Consider the following 17,198-nt stretch of genomic DNA (forward strand, 5'->3'; position numbering starts at 1 on the left):
ATTTCTGAATCTATATGTGTTTTGTCTAGTCATGTTTTTCCAAAATGTCATCAAATCATAAGTAGTACTTTGTTTGCCTTATTTGTTTCTTGATTTTGGTCTAAATATTTGTTTTGAATCTGCTGTGTTTTGATCTTTTTGTGCCTTTTATTTTTTAGCTTGAGTTCATATTTGTGTTTAGATCTACACAAATTCCTTTTCATCGATCCATTGTGTTTATCTTTTGGTCTCTTGCTGTTTTTTTTCCAGTGTTTACAGAATCCCCTGTTTTACATACTCTGTGCTGGCTGTTTTGTTTAAGAAAATTATTTCCCTACATAGGAAATTTTTGATTCTCTGGATTATGCAAGATTGAGGTGTTACAGAAAAGACAAAAAAAGAATCAGCTCAAAAGAGTCAATAGAAAAAAAATGATAAATATTTTAAAAACAGTGTGCAAATCTGGGCGCTACAGTTGGCGTAACTGAACACTGAATTTGAAAAATTTATTAAAAGAAAATGGTTCATGCGTTTGGAGTGAAACCAACGCCAGAATTTAGTTAAGATCTTGAATATTTTGCATATAAATTTTCAGAAGCAAATCTTAAAGGGGCAGCTCAGCATAAATCGGGGAAAATCACGTTCTCTGGCCCACAACAATTTTTCAGTGGTGCTGTTTTTTGATTTTGAAATCTATTCTAGTGCTATTCTTAGGATTCTTTTTGTGTGCCTACCTTTATTTGAGTACCTTTATTTGCTTGTCTAATATTTCTTGGAGCTCTTTCTAGTGGTCACAATCTAACTCCATTTGTGTGGTACTGTTTTTCCAATTAAATTGTTTCTTGCTTTCATTCTTTGGCCTCTAAATTTGGTGCTGGAATTCATTCTCAATTGGTGCTTATTTGAGAGGAAATTTGACTTGAGTAAGGTCTAGTCTTCTTGATAGGTGCTGGAATTGGAGAATTAAGTCCTTAATTCTAAGGGGAACAAAAGCAAAGGCAGAAACAAATACTTCTCAAAACACCAAAAACACTTGGAGGGCCCAACAAGAAAAGACAACCAAGGAAGTGCCAATAGCAAAAAAAAGATCAATAAAGGGAGTTTTCTTAATTCTCTTTGCAACTTAACTTGTGTTAATTACTTCTTTAATTACGTGATTAGACGGTGAGTGTGTCTTCAAGGGCTCCAAGTGTCCAAGAAGCCTCACCTAGGGCCGACTAGTGTAGAGTTTTCTAATTAGCAATTGTTAATTGTTTTTAATGACATTTCCTTGCTTAAATAGCTACGCTTTTCATTTGTGTTGCCTTGTTTAAGCTTTGTTAATTCGTCTTGCTTGGTTAATTAGTTAGCTTGCATTGTTTTCTTGCATTAAAATCTGATTTCTCAACTTAATTGTGTTCTAAGTGGTTTACTAAGAGAAAGCTTTGTATGAAGACATTGAGGGATAGTTTTTGGCTAAGGCAAAGGCTTGGTATTTAAGTAGTCCTTTGTGACTCACCTCCCTTACTTGGAAAACTACCTTCTTTGACTTTCCTAAATTTTCTCAAGGTAAAATACTTGTATACACAAAACTTTAGCCATGTCTTCTTCTCCTCACTCTCCAAAGTCTATTGAAAGTGAAGTAAAATCTATAAAAACTCTTTTGAAAGAAGTTTCACAAGCTGTGCAAATGATTTCTTTTAGACAATTGGAGAATGAGACTAAAATTAATGAGTTGGCTAAAGACCAAGAAGAGAAATCAAAAAAATCTCATACTCATGCATCTAAAAGTAATGAGTCTCTAGGGGAAGGGAGCCTTAGAATCAATGACTATTACCAACCACCCCCTAGAAGAAATAGGCAAAGAGAGGAAGAGAGCCCAAGGGAAGTAAGGGTAGACCTACCCCATTTCTATGGTAAAGAAGATGTAGAGGTATACCTAGATTGGGAGATGAAACTAGAGCAACTCTTTGCTTGCCATAGGGTGAGTGAAGAAAGGAAGGTACCCTTAGCAACCTTTAGTTTCCAAAGCAATGCCATGTATTGGTGGACCTCTCTAGAGAGAGACCGACGTCTTCATAGGGAACCTCCCATAGAATATTGGAATGACCTTAGGGGAGCCCTAAGACGTCGCCACATACCTTCCTACTACCATAGGGAGTTAATGGACAAGCTCCAAAGACTCCAACAAAAGAACATGAGTGTGGAAGAGTATAGACAGAAAATGGAGCTCTACATGATGAGAGCATCCATTAGAGAGGAAGAAACCACCACCATATATAGGTTTCTAAGTGGGCTCAACCTTGAGATAAGGGATAGAGTAGAACTTCTACCCTACCAAGACTTGAATGACTTGGTTCAACTTTGCATTAAAGTTGAACAACAAAATTTGTGCAAAACTTCAAGTCAAAGGGTGGGTTCTTACTCCAACTTTTATCCCAAGAAAGACTTTAAAAGGGAGGGTAGCACATCTAGAGACGAACCCAAAGAAACTACCAAACCTTTAGTGAAAGATGCCTCCACCCCATCCATCCGTGCTAGGGACACCAAGTGTTTTAAGTGTTTTGGAAGAGGGCATGTGCAAGCGCAATGTCCAAACCAAAGGGCTTTGTTTTTAAAAGGAAAAAATGAGTACACTAGTGGTGAGGATGAACCTAGTACACAAGAAAAGGGGGAAGGAGAGAGGATAAATCCTTTGGAGGGGGACTTATTGATGATTCAAAGAATCCTCCACAATCAACCTAGTGCATCCATCGAGACACAACGAGAGAACATCTTTCATACTAGATGCAATGTTTTAGAAAATTTATGCTCTCTTATTGTGGATGGTGGGTCATGCTGCAATTGTTGTAGCAGTAGATTGATTGAAAAACTAAATCTACAAGTAGTTCCTCATCCAAAACCTTACAATTTACAATGGATCAATGAAAATGGGGAACTACGTGTAGACAAACAAGTAGAAATCAAGTTTTCTATAGGTAACTACAAAGACAAAGTTTTATGTGACGTAGTACCTATGGAAGCTTGCCACATCTTATTAGGTAGACGATGGCAATTTGATAAGAAAACCTTGCATGATGGTCTAACTAACGAGATTTCTTTCATCCACAAGCACAAAAAGTTTTTACTTAGCCCTTTACCACATTTCCAAGTGGTAAAAGACCAAATACAAATGAAACATAAAAGGGATGAAGAGAAAATAGAAAAAGAGAAAACTTTTGGGAAACAAAAGGCGTGGGAGAAGAGTGTTCCTTCCCACAAGGTCATTCAACAAGTCAAACACATTGAAAATACCCTTGAAAACATGCTTCTTGTTGAACAACCTAGCCTTACCTATTGTAAAGGAACACTTGCAAGCATGAGCACAAAAGAAGAGCCTTTAAAAGAAGCTTGCATAGATAAAGACTATTTCTCAAATGTGTTAGGATATCCCCAAGAGAATGTCAAGTTATCTATAAGCATCTACAAAAACCAATTTTTGTGTGAAGTAGTGCCTAGAACAACTTGTCATGTCTTATTGAGACAACCATTGCAAAGTGTACAAATTTTCATAAACAATGGTTGTACCAACGAGACTCTCTTTACACATGAGAGAAAAAGTCTACATGAAGGAGAACTCATGGGTCAAATTAGAGTTGATAAAACTCTAGAGCTTTTAAAAGGAAAACTTTTGTCACCCATGAGAAAAGAGGTTCAAAGACATTACTTTAGGTACAATTCTTGTTTTCAAACTACATCTAAAGCAAAGTCTCAAGAACTCTATACTCCTTCACCTTTTGTAAATGATCATTGGGAAGACACACATTTCATATTAGAACTTCCTAGGACAACAAAAGGTTTTGATTCGATTTTCATGGATACACTCTTCTCTAGAGAAGTGCTACATCTTCATGGTTTATCCTCAAGCATAGTGTTGGATAGAGCTCCAAATTTCGCAAACCATGATTTGAGGATTCTCTTTGGAAAACTTGCAACTAAGTTGTACACTTTAAATCCTCAAAGCCATGGTCAAAATACATTTAAAAATCTAACTCTTCCTACCATGCCTAGAATAATCATAAAAGACAAACACAACTCTAGAGATGAGCATACATACCATAAAGTAGCTCACAACGCTACTTATATTTCTACTTTTGAGGTCCTATGTGGGCTAAATCATCTTTCTCCTTTTAAGTTGTTACCATCTTCTATAGGATTTATGCCTAAAGAGAAAGTAACCACAAATGAACATTTTCAAATAAATGAGATGATTATAGAACACATACAACCATCAAAAGAGAAATATTGTGAAAAGTTGCCAAAAACAAAGGAAAAACAAACATGGCAACTTAGTGAAATAAATTTTCAAACTAACACCTCTGCTTTATTTGATGATTTCCATAGGTACACGTTTGACCCGGGAGGGCAATCCTAGTTCTCAAAGCAAGAGGCTGTTATCCGAGATCCAGTCTGAAGATCTGAGGATAGATCTTTTCAAGAAGGAGAAGATGATGGACACCATCCAGCCACAACCATCCCCCTAGGAAGCAAAGGCATTGGATTTGAGGACAAATCCTTTTCAAAAGGGAGGGGATGATGGAAGAGGGTCAAGCACAACCTTTCATGAAAAGCAAGAGCCAAGTCAAGAACGTCCAAGATCAAGCTAGGAGCGTCTAAGACCAAGCTAGGAGCGTCTAGGACAAGAAGACCAAGCCTGGAGCGTCTAGGACAAGCTAGGAGCGTCTAGGACAAGAAGACTTGGATCAAGCTATGAATGGGAGAGTGGTATACTAGCACAATTTCCGTGAAGGCCCAACAAGTGTAGTTTAGCTTTAATTGGGGTGTAAATAGCATAGCCATGTGGACAAATGTTTATTTTTCTGCACATTAGAATTAAGGAGGAGTTAACCTTGATTAGCAAAGGTTTCTAGAAGCCTTCACTAATCAAGGGACGGTTTTGGTAGCCATGTGAACCCATGTGCACCCATGTGCTCCATGTGCCCATGTGCCTCACATTTACATTTCATTTGGCTTACATTTCATCTTTTCTTAGCTTAGGATTTACGGCCTCCTTAGCCTATAAAAGGAGATGCCTAGCTCTTGTATTTTGAAGATTAATGAGAGTAATGTTATGCTGCCAACATTGTGCCATACATTGCTTTTCCCTAGTTTCTAGGACCTAATCTTCATCTTCATCACTTACCATAGGGCTGGCCGAACCTCCCTCTTTCCATACACATCATGCACCTTCAAGATCACCATAGCTCCTAGGAGGATCTTGCACATTTCAATCCATAGCTTCCGCACCCTTGATCATAAATCCGAGAAGAGTTCCATGAATTTGCCATCAATAAAGGTATACGCTCTACCCGTAATCCATCTTCTCATTACACTACTTTGAGTTACCCTAGACTACCTCAACCTTTTTATACCTACCTTTTGTCTATTTCTTCTATGTCCATTAAAAAATTTGTAGGTGATGCCTTAGCCCATCTAGGTTAGGGTTAGGACATGCTTGATGGAATAAATGGTCTTCTGAAGAGTGTAACTTGAGAACTTGTTTTGTTACTGTCTAGGAGATATGTTGCTGGTTGTAGGTGGATTTGTAGGAATAAATTTATATGAAGCAGCCTTCCATGTTTTGTTGCTTAGGGGGAGACTTTCGGATTATATGTTGTCTCCACAAATCTTTATATGGCCTCAAACAATCTCCTAGGGTCTAGTTTGGAAAATTTAGTAATGTTGTTCAATAGTTTGGTATGAATCACACTGAGACAGATCACTCAATTTTTTATTGTCACTCGAATGCTTGGTATCTATCTAGTAGTTTATGTTTCTGACATTGTTCTTATAGGTAGTGATCATCATGACATCTCACAGGTAAAACAACGTCTTTTTCACCACTTTCAGACCAAAGATTTTGAAAAAATCATATATTTCTTGGGGATTGAGGTGGCACAACCCAATATTGATACTGTTATCTCTAAAATGAATTATGCATTGGATATTTCGGATGAAATTGGGTTGATGAATTCAAAAGATTTTGACATACCCATAAATCCTAATGCCAAACTTCTAGCCAATCAGGGGGAGTCTCTCTCAGATCTTGAGAAGTACAAAAGATTATTTGGAAAATTGAACTATCTTACCATTACGTGCTGATGTTTCCTCTATAGTTAGTGTGGTGAGTCAATTTCTTTATTCCCCATGTGAAGATTATTGGAATGTAGTCATTCATATATTGAAGTACATTAAATGCTCTCTTAAAAATGTGGTCACAATAACCATACCAAATTCGTATATTACTCAAATACTTATTAGGAAAGATCTCTGTTTGATAGAATATTCACTTCCGGATATTGTATCTCATTGGTGATAACTTAATCTCTTGGAAAAGTAATAAACAAAATGTTGTGGTCAGATCTAGTGCAGAACCAAAATATAAAGCTACAACCTCAACTACTTGTGATATTATTTAGCTTAAATAGTTCCTTAAAGAATTACAACTTGGAGAGGTCAATCAAATGACACTTATATGTGATAATCAAGCTAGTATTCATATTAGCTCAAATATCGTTTTTCATTAAAGAACCAAACATATTGAGATTGATTGCCATTTTATTCGAGAAAATATTGTATCATTACATGTTAAGACATAGTTTGTTTATTTAAATTATCAGTTAGTATATATGTTTACAAAATCCTTATAAGGGACTATGATGGATTATAATTATAAACAAACTAGATACATACGATTTATATAACCAACTTGGAGAGGAGTGTTAGATATTTCTATATATGTTAGATATTAATGGGCTTACCCATACTTTTTTGCATATTTTTTCTATGCATAACCCTATGTGCTCTTTAAATACAAGAGATTTTTTTTTTCTTTTTCTTTATTTTAATAATAAGAATTTTTGTCATCAAAGTTAAGTTTCAATTTCTCCAAAAGGTTATATTACGAATGCAAGAGTTTACAAAATGTTTTTTTATACTATTAATCTAATTACAGGAGTTGTTGAAAACAAATACAAGGACCAATATAAGAAATTAAAAAAAAGTTAATCCAAATTACAAGATAACAAATTAAAAGTTTAAAAATTCTAAGTCTATTATTGACCCCTTCATGCACTCATCATCCTGCTCAAATCGGAGAAATTTTCTCTACGAATTCAACTCTTTACCACCTAAAAAATCAGATACAAACATAAGTGTTGAATACACTCAAATTTAAAGTAATTCAAGAAAATTAATTTATATTGATATTTTGAATTTATAAAAGAAAAATTTCTCACTATCAATATTGTTATATATCTTTCTCTAGGATTAAATACTAACCAAGTAAAATATCAAACAATATCAATATCAAAGGACCAATCATAAGTTTTAGAATCAATTCAATCCACTACAAAATAAGGAATAATTAAATAAGCTCAAAATAAGGAGATTTACATGATTAACAATGTGAAAATAAAACTGAATCTTTTTCTTCTCTTTCTCTACTATTTTTTTCTTTGATGTCTTTCTTTTCTTTCTTCTTTTCTCTTTTTTTTTTCTCTCTCTCCTTTCTTTCTCTATATTCTTTTTCTATCTTTTTATCTTTCCATTTTTAATTTATTTTCTATAATTTCTTCCGTCCTTTCCCTAAACTTTTTTTTTCTCTTATAAACGCCTTTTTCTCCTTTTAAATTTTTCTTTCCTTGTTTTCCGTAAGGTTTTTCGTCTCATAATCCTCATAATTGCATTCAAGGCATGCCAATGATTAATTTTATACCAATTCCAATATCATATGCCCTTTGATTCCACAGGATTCAATATATCCTACAAATATGGAAAAATAATATGGTGATCTTCAATATAAATTTTTTACTTGGGCAAGATTTCATCTCAAGGAAAAAAATAAATAAAGAATGATGATATTTTAATATATATCTAACAATTAATGATTTTGATTCAATGATCCTTTATCAATAGCTTCAAAAAATTGTTCAACACTAACAAAATCTTTTTTCAAAATATATTTTGGTAAAACTTTGTTTCAAGTGTGTTTATAATGCATTGCTAAGTTGAACTATAGTTTTAACCTATTAAAAATATATTTTAATTAACTAAAATAGTACGCTACTTTTTAATCGGTTAAAAGTTCATTTTAATTACCTAAAATCACTTTAATAAGGTCCTTTAGTGATTTTAATTGTTTAATTCGCATTTTAATATAATAAAGGACGACAGAAATCAATTTTAATAAAAGCTCAAGTGTTTTAATTAACTAAAATGTTTTGTTTGCTAACTCAAGAACATGAAAAACATTTTAACTTTAAAAAAAATTAAGCAATTAAAATATCTTGACTTTTATTAAAATAATTAAAAGGCTTAAATCATAAAACATCAAAATCAAAGAATGAACACTTACTTCTAATACTTAAAACATCAAAATTACATTAACTCAAATACTAGATTAATCATAAGATCAACTATTCAACATATCTATCACTAGATGGAAGTGGTTAGAAACATCAAATCTTCATTTTAAGTCACTAATAGGATTCTTTGAAAATAAATCAATCCAGAAACAAAACTACAAAATTAATAAAAAAAAACTAAAAATTGATCAAACAATTATTTTTTAATACTTTTGATTTACTTTTTTTTTATCAACCGAACCATTTGGTTAGGATTTTGGATTGAAAATAAAAAAATTGAACCACTTATATATTTAGAGTTAATTAGCCACTAACAAACATATATAATATCTACTAAAATTATTTTAAGATTTGATTGTATTTTACTTATAATATATTTATATTTACAAAAACATAATAACAAATTTATATTATAATTTTTAACTATAAGATATTATAATTTATTTATCAATATGAGAAAAAGCTAAATTATAAATATAATAATAAAAAAAAGTATGTCTTTTATTTGTTAATGTTTATTATGAAACATTTAACAATTTAAAAAATATATTTTAAATTTCTTGTTAAATTTTATATTAATAGAATCGTAAAAATCAATTCAAATTTATTCAGAAAACATACTTTAGTTTATTCAAATTCTATACTAAATTAAATTTGTACCAGTCCAAAGTCAAGTTTAACTTAATGTATTCACAAACACTATTACTAATCAAATTTAACTTTCTACCCAAATTTAATTTAATTTAATTGGATTACAGAAGTAATTCACGTAGTTTCTCATTTTTTTTATTCCAATTAAATTTGGAGTGTATTTTATTTTAGTTTATAATAATTTAAATCCATTGCTATAAATATTTATAATTTCTTATTATTAAAATTTTACTTAACCAATTTGATCATTATTATACATCTTATTTTCATTCAATTAACCATAGATAACATACGAAATTTCATACAATTAAATTACCCAACTATTCTTTCTTCTACTCGATTAATTTCATTCATAAATTATTTTTATTTATTAATTATAAAATATATTATATTTTTTAAGATAATACATCTTTTAATTATTTACTTTAATATTTGAAGTTATTAAACTAAAGTATTTATAAATCAAACATAGTGTCTACGAAAACAAAATTAAAAGCATAGAAAAATGTAGGTGGTGCCCAGTGCCAGCGAACGTGTGTAGAGCTTATTACTCTTCAACTCCCTTCATGGCTGCAAAATTTCCTCTTTCCGTCCCAATGACTTCTCCGCACGCGGTTATTATCGGGGAAAATGCGCTACATTTTCGGTTGCTTTGCTTTCTCCTCTGAAATTTCTCAGTAACAAAGAACCTCTTGAGGCCAATCTATGTAAGATTTCCTCTTATTCCTTTGTCTTCTGATTCATGAAATCAATTTTATATATATCCTTTTTCCTTCTCCCCTTTCAAGATCAAAGGAAGAAAACGTCGAAAATGCTGTGAGTTATATTAAGCACCGCAAGTTGAGTGTTAATTGATAATTCTCTGTGAGTTTTAGGAAAGTAAAATAAAAAGAAAAATTTGAGAAAAATAATCTTTTTGATTAAGTTAAAAGAAAATTCTTCTAAAATTACTTGAGAATTATAGGAATTGCATACGATAAATTAAAAATTAGATTTTTATTTTTATTTTTTACTATTACTGGTTGAAAAAAAATTGGTCGCAATGTATTATGCTTACTTGCTTGGTTGGGTATCTTAGTTTCTTTGTTCCCGTTCTTACAGTTTCAACAGATTTAGAGATTATTTGATTTATGCATCTAATTTGTACAGTGCCATCAGTGAGGAAGAAACTCTTTGCTTATAAACAATGTGGAACATTCGGTCATTAACGGGAGGTGATGAAGAGCAGGGAGAGAGTTTGTTGGGTGAGGATTCAGGTGGCCTCTGCTCCCTCTCAACAACACAGGTACTGTCAAAACTTTTTACGTTAATCTTGCTCTTTCAAATTTATCTAACAGTAACGGCTCTATGTTATATAATTTTTGGTTGTTGACTAAGCAGAGAATTTATGGATTTGCCGCATGTTTTGTTGCTGGTGTGGCCTGCATGTTACTGGTGAGCGACATTTGTGTCCCCTTTCTTATGTATTTATAATACGATTGTGACATACTTGTGATCTTGTGTTTAATTTAGATTTTGACTTGTAGAAGTTTAGAACAGAAAATGAACCTGAATGAATCCCTTGTAAATTAGTAATAAAATAGTTAGATTAGTGGCAAATATTTAGTTGAACGGAATGAAGTTCTTTTGTCTACATATTTTGGCCATTGGTGTTGCATTGTAGGAAGTTGATGGTGTTTCTTAGGAACCAGTTATGTCCCGTGCTTCACCCTGACAGCAAATGACTAAGTCTAAGATCAGATTTCTTCTGTAAGCATAAGAGTAGTTTTATACTTTTATTTTCCTGTTGCATTTTTCTCCATATTTTGACGTTCTCAGTTTCTCATCTTGGGTCCACAAAAAGATACCATATCTTGCAAGATTCAAGAGGGCTGGACCTTGCTATGTAGTGGGAAACCATAATCGGGCATTATCAATTGGGTGGATAAGGTACTACTAGCAGAATTTGTTGCATGAAATGGCTGAAATGCATTTGTGGAAAGATTTGAGTATCTTTGTCATTGTTAAAATTTCAGAAAGGGTGGAAAAGCGATAAATATCAATGATAATTAGATGTAGTGTTAATATAAAAAGGCTAACCTAAGGCTCTTATCTATACTAATAATCTGGGTATACATCTAGAGCAAGCCCAGTCCAGTAACACTCCAATCGTAACCAAGATTCCTAACAAACAACTAAAAATTGAGCAACTTCTCTGATCATGTAGATGATTAGCTATGGTTCACTCCAACCTATTTTTTGGCATATGTTAAGGCTATATTCTTATTTTTGTTTTCTTTCTTCAGGTTGTTTTATATTATTTCTGTGTATGCATCATGCATGACTTTCATCATGTTTCCCTTTTCGGTTTTAGTTTTTCACTTATTGAGCATATGAATACTTACTGCCTATAATTATTTTTTATTTCTAAGTTTACTTAGACCCAAAAAGAAAGGGATGAGTCTAAAAAGTGCTTTTTGTTCTTTCAAAAATTAAGTTTCAAGAAGGCCATTTAGATCTAGCCGGTTTCTCGGTTTTCCTTTGTCTTCCTTTATCTGTAGTTATTGGGCGTTCTTTGTTCCCGTTAACTCTTCTGACTGATTCTTCAATTGGTCTTCTGTTCATATTTCAAACCATCACAGGCAAGATTCTATAAGCTTTTCCTCAATAGGTGTTACTTCTTACCTTTTCTTTGATACATTTATTAAACACTTAGCTTGTGCTCTTTTGGTGCTTTACAGCCCAAGTTTTTGGTAAAACTTTTCTTTAGTTACTTTTTATTTAAGTATTGATTTTTTAAAAACTAACATTTTTAAACACATCATTTTGACAACTATTCTAGGTTCAGGTTCCTTACATTTTTAGACAGTGATAAACGAGAAAAGAAATTAGACTTGGATTGACTGTAACTGTGCGTTTGAAATAGAACACAGGTCAGGAGGTTTAGTGAATAAGTCTGTCAAATGCTTACTAGTGTAAACGAAGCTTGTAATAATATTTCTATGTTTAATTTTCTCGTGTAATGACAATCAACTTTAATGTGCTTGGTCCTCTTATAGAAGAGAGTGACGTAATATGCAAAGTTGCTTGGTTGTCACATATGAGTCAACTGGGATGCTTTATCAAATTTGAGGTCCTTGAGGAGTTGCTTTAGCAATTTGAGTTTGCACACAAACAAAGCCATGATCCTATATTCTGCTACAGTACTTGATTTCGCCACAACCTTTTGCAGGATCTAGTATCAGATCATAATCTTGAAGGGGTTCAGAGTCATTAAGACGATGTCTTTCATATGCAGAACTATGTTTAAATCATTACACAAGTCTAAATCATTCAGTAGAAAGGCATAAAAGATAGTGATAAAGATGTAAAGATAAACATTTCTAAATATGATGGAAAGAAGTACTGATTTTTAAAGATAATAACATTTCTAGATATTCTCATTCAACACACATTTGGATCATAACAAACATAACCTTTTTGAGAATTAGAAAACCAAGAAAACGAACTTAACGTACTGAGCACCAAGTTTATGACATTCATGAGTAGGAAGTGTGACGCACAAGATTATATTGTCTATTAGTTTAATTTTAATAATTTTGAAATAATTAACTAACTAAATAATACTTCATTAATATTTTTCTAAGGAACCAATTGAATTTAAATAGAAGTTGTATAAAATTTTATTCAATTTTAAAACACATATCATCACTTATATAAATTTAAAGCAAATATGAATTAGTGATTGATAAAAACTTTAATTTTTTTTTATAAAATTTCAGGAAATAATTATTTATCATAAGACTTGAATAATTTCAAGTTTTAAAAAGAAGCCATATTATTCAACTGTAAATGACAAGTCTGAGAGAGATAAAGTTCATGAGTCAAGAAAACATTCATAGATATATGTAGATAGGTATAAATTGTGTCATATTTACATAATTAACAAAAGGAATATAATTTACATAACGGAAAAAATTGTTTATGTACATACAGGTTATTTCTTATTAAAAATAATTATGACAGCATATGGGACATTAACACCCAGCTGTCCATGTATTAGATGTTATCAAAGCCTATGAAGTTGCACTTGGGTTGAGTTTGGCTAAATCCAACTTCAAGAATCTCTATATATTGCATGGTTCATATTTAATTCTTGCAATCTTTAAAACTGTTTCTAAGACTATTGAAAAAAGTTCTGCTTTAATTCTATTAAGAGATAATTTCAATCTTCTCCGGTCACTTACCTATTATTTAAAACTCACGCAACTTTCTTTTCTTTTTTCTTGAATTCTAAGTAACTTGGCTCACATAAATGTTCTCTGGAAAATTTTTGAATATCATATACTGTGTAACATATAATACATGGTCTATTGTGTTATATTGATATTTTGTTGTCTATTAATTCTGAAATTTTAGAAACCTCAAGTAAATTGTCTTGTTAACTTAAACATACTTTGTTTATTTACACTTTTCTTTGTACTATGCAGTCAATGATTGTTTTTGTGAAACCCATGAAGTTTGCGGTGTTGTTCACCTTTGGCAACCTGTTAGCAGTTGGAAGGTAGATCTAATTTGCTCCTTGTTGATATGTAAGATTTAAAAGTAACTTCTCCCAAACTAAGTCCGAAGCCAACATAAATTTTGAGTTTATAGAACGAATTACTAGAATTGTGTGTTAGGAGCACACATAATTCTCTATTTATAAAGAATAAAATGATATTATAAAAACAAAATCTGACACCACCTCTTCAAACCAAAATCTCAAGATAATAAGTTTGTGAGTCTTTTTTATTTATATGTTTCCCTACTTGTTCACTTTTACACACTGTGAGACTTCAATTCATACTTAAACTTCAACAATCTCCCCTTCAAGTATGAGTTCCTTCTATATTAGTACCATTGACTTTGATACCACTTGTTGGTCAATCCTAAGAAGAGAAACTCTGAAGAGATCTTCACCAATGGGCCACGAGGTAACCCTGCAAGAGAACTTGACCCATCTTAAATCCAAAACTAAGACAATAGGTTTGTAGGCTTTTTTACATGTTGCTCAACTTGCTAATTTTTACACAATATGAAACACCAATTCACACTTCAACTTTAACACAATCCTGGTGTCACTTTAATCTTCAGATAAAAGTCTGCTACTTGGTGCATTCTTGATATAACTAATGATATGCATGACAACATCTCAATGACTATCACAAAGGGCATTGAGGAATTCATTTACCACATTGGCTGCAAAGGTAATGTCTATGATGTTCAAGCTTGACATTGGACTCCATTGGAGTGTTACTTAGACAATATTCAAGCATACTGCTAGAAATGGATTGACAGTGGTTTGCGATGATGCTTATGTGAAGAGGGCACACAACAAGGAAAAAGAAAAATAGAGGGAAGGGAGAGAGAACCTAAGCTTTCATACCATATGGAAAAGATTTAAAAGAAATTGTGTTATAAGCGTGAACATGATTCTTTATTTATAAGAATTTGAATTATATAATTAAAGAAAATTAAAGAAATATAAAATGTAATCCCTAATATATACAATATCATGGGGGAATGAATTCTCTTAATTCGAGGACAAAGATACCTCCTGAGTAAAGGATATATAGAGAATCAAAATTTATATTGTATTTATTTTTTAATATGTGTTATTATGCAATATGCAAGGTTGACTCACTTTTATTTGTCTTTTAATTTACTGGATTTAGTTCAATAAACTTTCTAAGTTCGGTTTGTGTCTAAACAGTACAGGTTTTCTTCTTGGACCTGCACAGCAATTGGGAATGATGTTTGACCCTGTTCGGGTTTTTGCTACAGCCATATACCTTGGATGCGTGGTTATAGCACTTATCTGTGCTCTTTGGGTAATCCCTACTCCTTTGATCGCGACAAGCTCCATATAGCAAGTACCTATTGTTTGAAATACCAATTACTTGCATTTTTTAATGCTCTCTTGAGTTACTAATCTTAAAAAGTGATATTAGTGAGAACATTTGAATAATAATCTTTTCCACCTTCTTTTACTTACCTACTCTGATAAGGCGCGCTAACATATTCTCGTTACACCATGAATCTTGTTCCTGTAATCAAGCTATCTGAATTTGTTCATCAAATTTGTGGCCTGTCGCTGCCTTTCTTAGAATCTGTTACGATGAATTTTCTCTATAAGAGAAGACAAAGAAAATAAGTTAAAACTAAATTGTGTGTAAGCTAATTTGTAAAATCTTTGTCGTTTTACTTCTCTAAAATTAGATTTTTAACTTGTACATAAACTAGTTTTAATTTATAAAAAAACTTATTTCACATTTTTATGTTTTTTTTCTAAAGTTTTGACGATGAAAATACCCAAACATGCCCTTAGTTGAATGGAAAACTGATTAATTTTTCATGTTTGTAGATTCATAGCAAAGTGCTGACCATAGTTGCTGTTATAGTTGAGATTGGTGCCCTGATCTGGTGAGTTTGCTTTTTCAACAGCGCTGTTTCTTGATGTAAATTTGTGACATGAAGAGTGAAAACCATTTCTCGGACAAAGGAAACCTTTAAGTAGCTTCCGATTATACCAAGAACGAGAACAACAATAGAGAATATGATAGAGAATTGAGAAAAGGAAACAAAATGAATATATTATTCATATCCCAGATAATAGTTTAATACTCTATTTATAGAGTACTAAAGACTACAAATGATAGAAATATATGATAGAATCTGCTAACTAAATCCCAATTAAAGAGATATATGATAGAAACTGCTAACTAAATCTCAACTAAAAGATAAATGATAAATGATAAAAACTACTAATTAAATCTCAACTAATTAAATCCCAATATCTACCAATTAAATCTTAACTACCCAACAATAATATTAATCAAATCCCATAACTTTAGTATATAACAACTCCTTTCCATAACATGTTTGCTTTGTACTTTTATGTAGATCTTTAATAATTCCACGTTGTTACAGGTATAGCCTCAGTTATATACCTTTTGCTCGAAGAATGGTTTCTGAGTTGATGATCAGATTATGTGATACAGAACTTTGAAAATCAAATAAAATCAAGCAAATCAAGGATGCTCGCTTTATGATTGACATGAAAGTGATGTGTTGTTGATTGTTAAGTTTTTGAATGCACAATCCTTTGAGGGAAGAAAATAAATGTATTGATTTTCTTGTAAAACTTCGGCTGGATTTCGGAGCCTGGTTTGTGGTTTGCATAGGCTTCTAACAAACATGCAAGGTTGCTGCTTGCTGATGTTACGAGGCAGCAATTTACCAAAAAGATTATTCAAGGATCAAATCTTCATTCAAAATCTAATTAGTTTCAAATATTTCTTGTCAAAACAAATGTTTTAAAGAATTAAAAACAGAGTTATCAGCAGCTCTCATCTTGTTTTTATCCGTTGTACACTTTACTTTTTGCCTTACATCACCTTCCACCAATCATTTTAACAATCTTGTTTAATTGCTTTTAAATTAAGAACTAAATAGTTCTCGAACATAGAAATTAAACACATCTCCTTCCAATTTTGTTTTATAATAAGCACAATTTGTATGTAGTATATGATTATAAGTGAACCAAAATAAAAATTAAAAAAAAAATCAATTTGTGTGTTCTTATCGATGCTGAATTGGAAGTGTCTGAGGTGGATTGAGAGAGACTTTGGGAAAATTGAGTTTTGGTCAAGTTAATTCTTGTTCAGAATGGTTGCTTAACTTTGTTAATGAAGAAGTGGAGATCGACTTAGAGAAGATTCTTCGTCACTTCAGTAAGTAAAGGCTAGATAAATATATCAAAGTATTGAGTGAGTAAGAATGAGATTTAGTGAGTATTCCTTGGAAAATAAAACTATATTAGTAGGATTTTGAATTTTTGTTAATATCCAAATACAAGTCGTTATTAGGTTATTTAGTCTTTTGTAACAAAAATCAATGTTCGAGTCAATCTGAGTTATTCATATTTGTAGTTGGTTTTTCCCAACTCTCATAAGCGGGTAATATAATCTTCTTAAATTTCAGTACTAGCTCGACATCCAATTTAAAAGATGATCTAGTTTTAATTTGAAGTAATTTAACTCATATGTCATTTTTCACCCATTTATGTTCAGAAACATAATTTTAGGTCTTCTTTTCACATCTAGTTTGTGGTCGAACTTTGTGACCACTCATAGAGTTGAGCTTAGTCTATTTTCTTTGTTA

At 31.9% G+C, this 17,198-nt stretch overlaps 1 protein-coding gene across 9 annotated transcripts; it reads left to right on the forward strand.

The window, feature by feature from the left end:
- The first annotated feature begins 9,499 nt into the window (after positions 1-9,499).
- Positions 9,500-16,312, forward strand: LOC137813577 (Got1/Sft2-like vescicle transport protein family). Of its 9 annotated transcripts, XM_090300469.1 has the most exons (11): positions 9,500-9,721; positions 10,164-10,299; positions 10,395-10,448; positions 10,678-10,763; positions 10,858-10,943; positions 13,484-13,557; positions 13,930-14,021; positions 14,130-14,242; positions 14,754-14,866; positions 15,400-15,458; positions 15,966-16,312. In XM_090300469.1, exons 8-11 carry the CDS (start codon positions 14,173-14,175, stop codon positions 16,042-16,044), a joined length of 321 nt encoding a protein of 106 aa, XP_090156595.1. In that variant the 5' UTR covers positions 9,500-9,721; positions 10,164-10,299; positions 10,395-10,448; positions 10,678-10,763; positions 10,858-10,943; positions 13,484-13,557; positions 13,930-14,021; positions 14,130-14,172; the 3' UTR covers positions 16,045-16,312. The 9 variants fall into 9 exon arrangements, 5 of the variants coding, with proteins under 5 accessions (XP_090156595.1, XP_068472013.1, XP_090156583.1 ...); XR_016519579.1 differs by lacking the exons at positions 10,678-10,763; positions 10,858-10,943; positions 13,930-14,021; positions 14,130-14,242; XM_068615912.2 differs by lacking the exons at positions 10,678-10,763; positions 10,858-10,943; positions 13,930-14,021; positions 14,130-14,242 and having other exon boundaries at positions 14,749-14,866.
- The last annotated feature ends 886 nt before the right edge of the window (positions 16,313-17,198 follow it).

Source organism: Phaseolus vulgaris, chromosome 1, assembly GCF_051622355.1.
Source record: "Phaseolus vulgaris cultivar YP4 chromosome 1, ASM5162235v1, whole genome shotgun sequence".
Classification (NCBI taxonomy): domain Eukaryota; kingdom Viridiplantae; phylum Streptophyta; class Magnoliopsida; order Fabales; family Fabaceae; genus Phaseolus; species Phaseolus vulgaris.

What these genes read in the sequence shown, in the direction of transcription:
- LOC137813577 (XM_068615912.2), top strand. Translation starts at nt 10,201, where the DNA reads ATGTGGAACATTCGGTCATTAACGGGAGGTGATGAAGAGCAGGGAGAG. An exon ending in AACCTGTTAGCAGTTGGAAG is followed by an intron (nt 13,558 to 14,748) that starts GTAGATCTAATT and finishes GTGTCTAAACAG; the next exon opens with TACAGGTTTTCTTCTTGGAC. An exon ending in CACTTATCTGTGCTCTTTGG is followed by an intron (nt 14,867 to 15,399) that starts GTAATCCCTACT and finishes TCATGTTTGTAG; the next exon opens with ATTCATAGCAAAGTGCTGAC.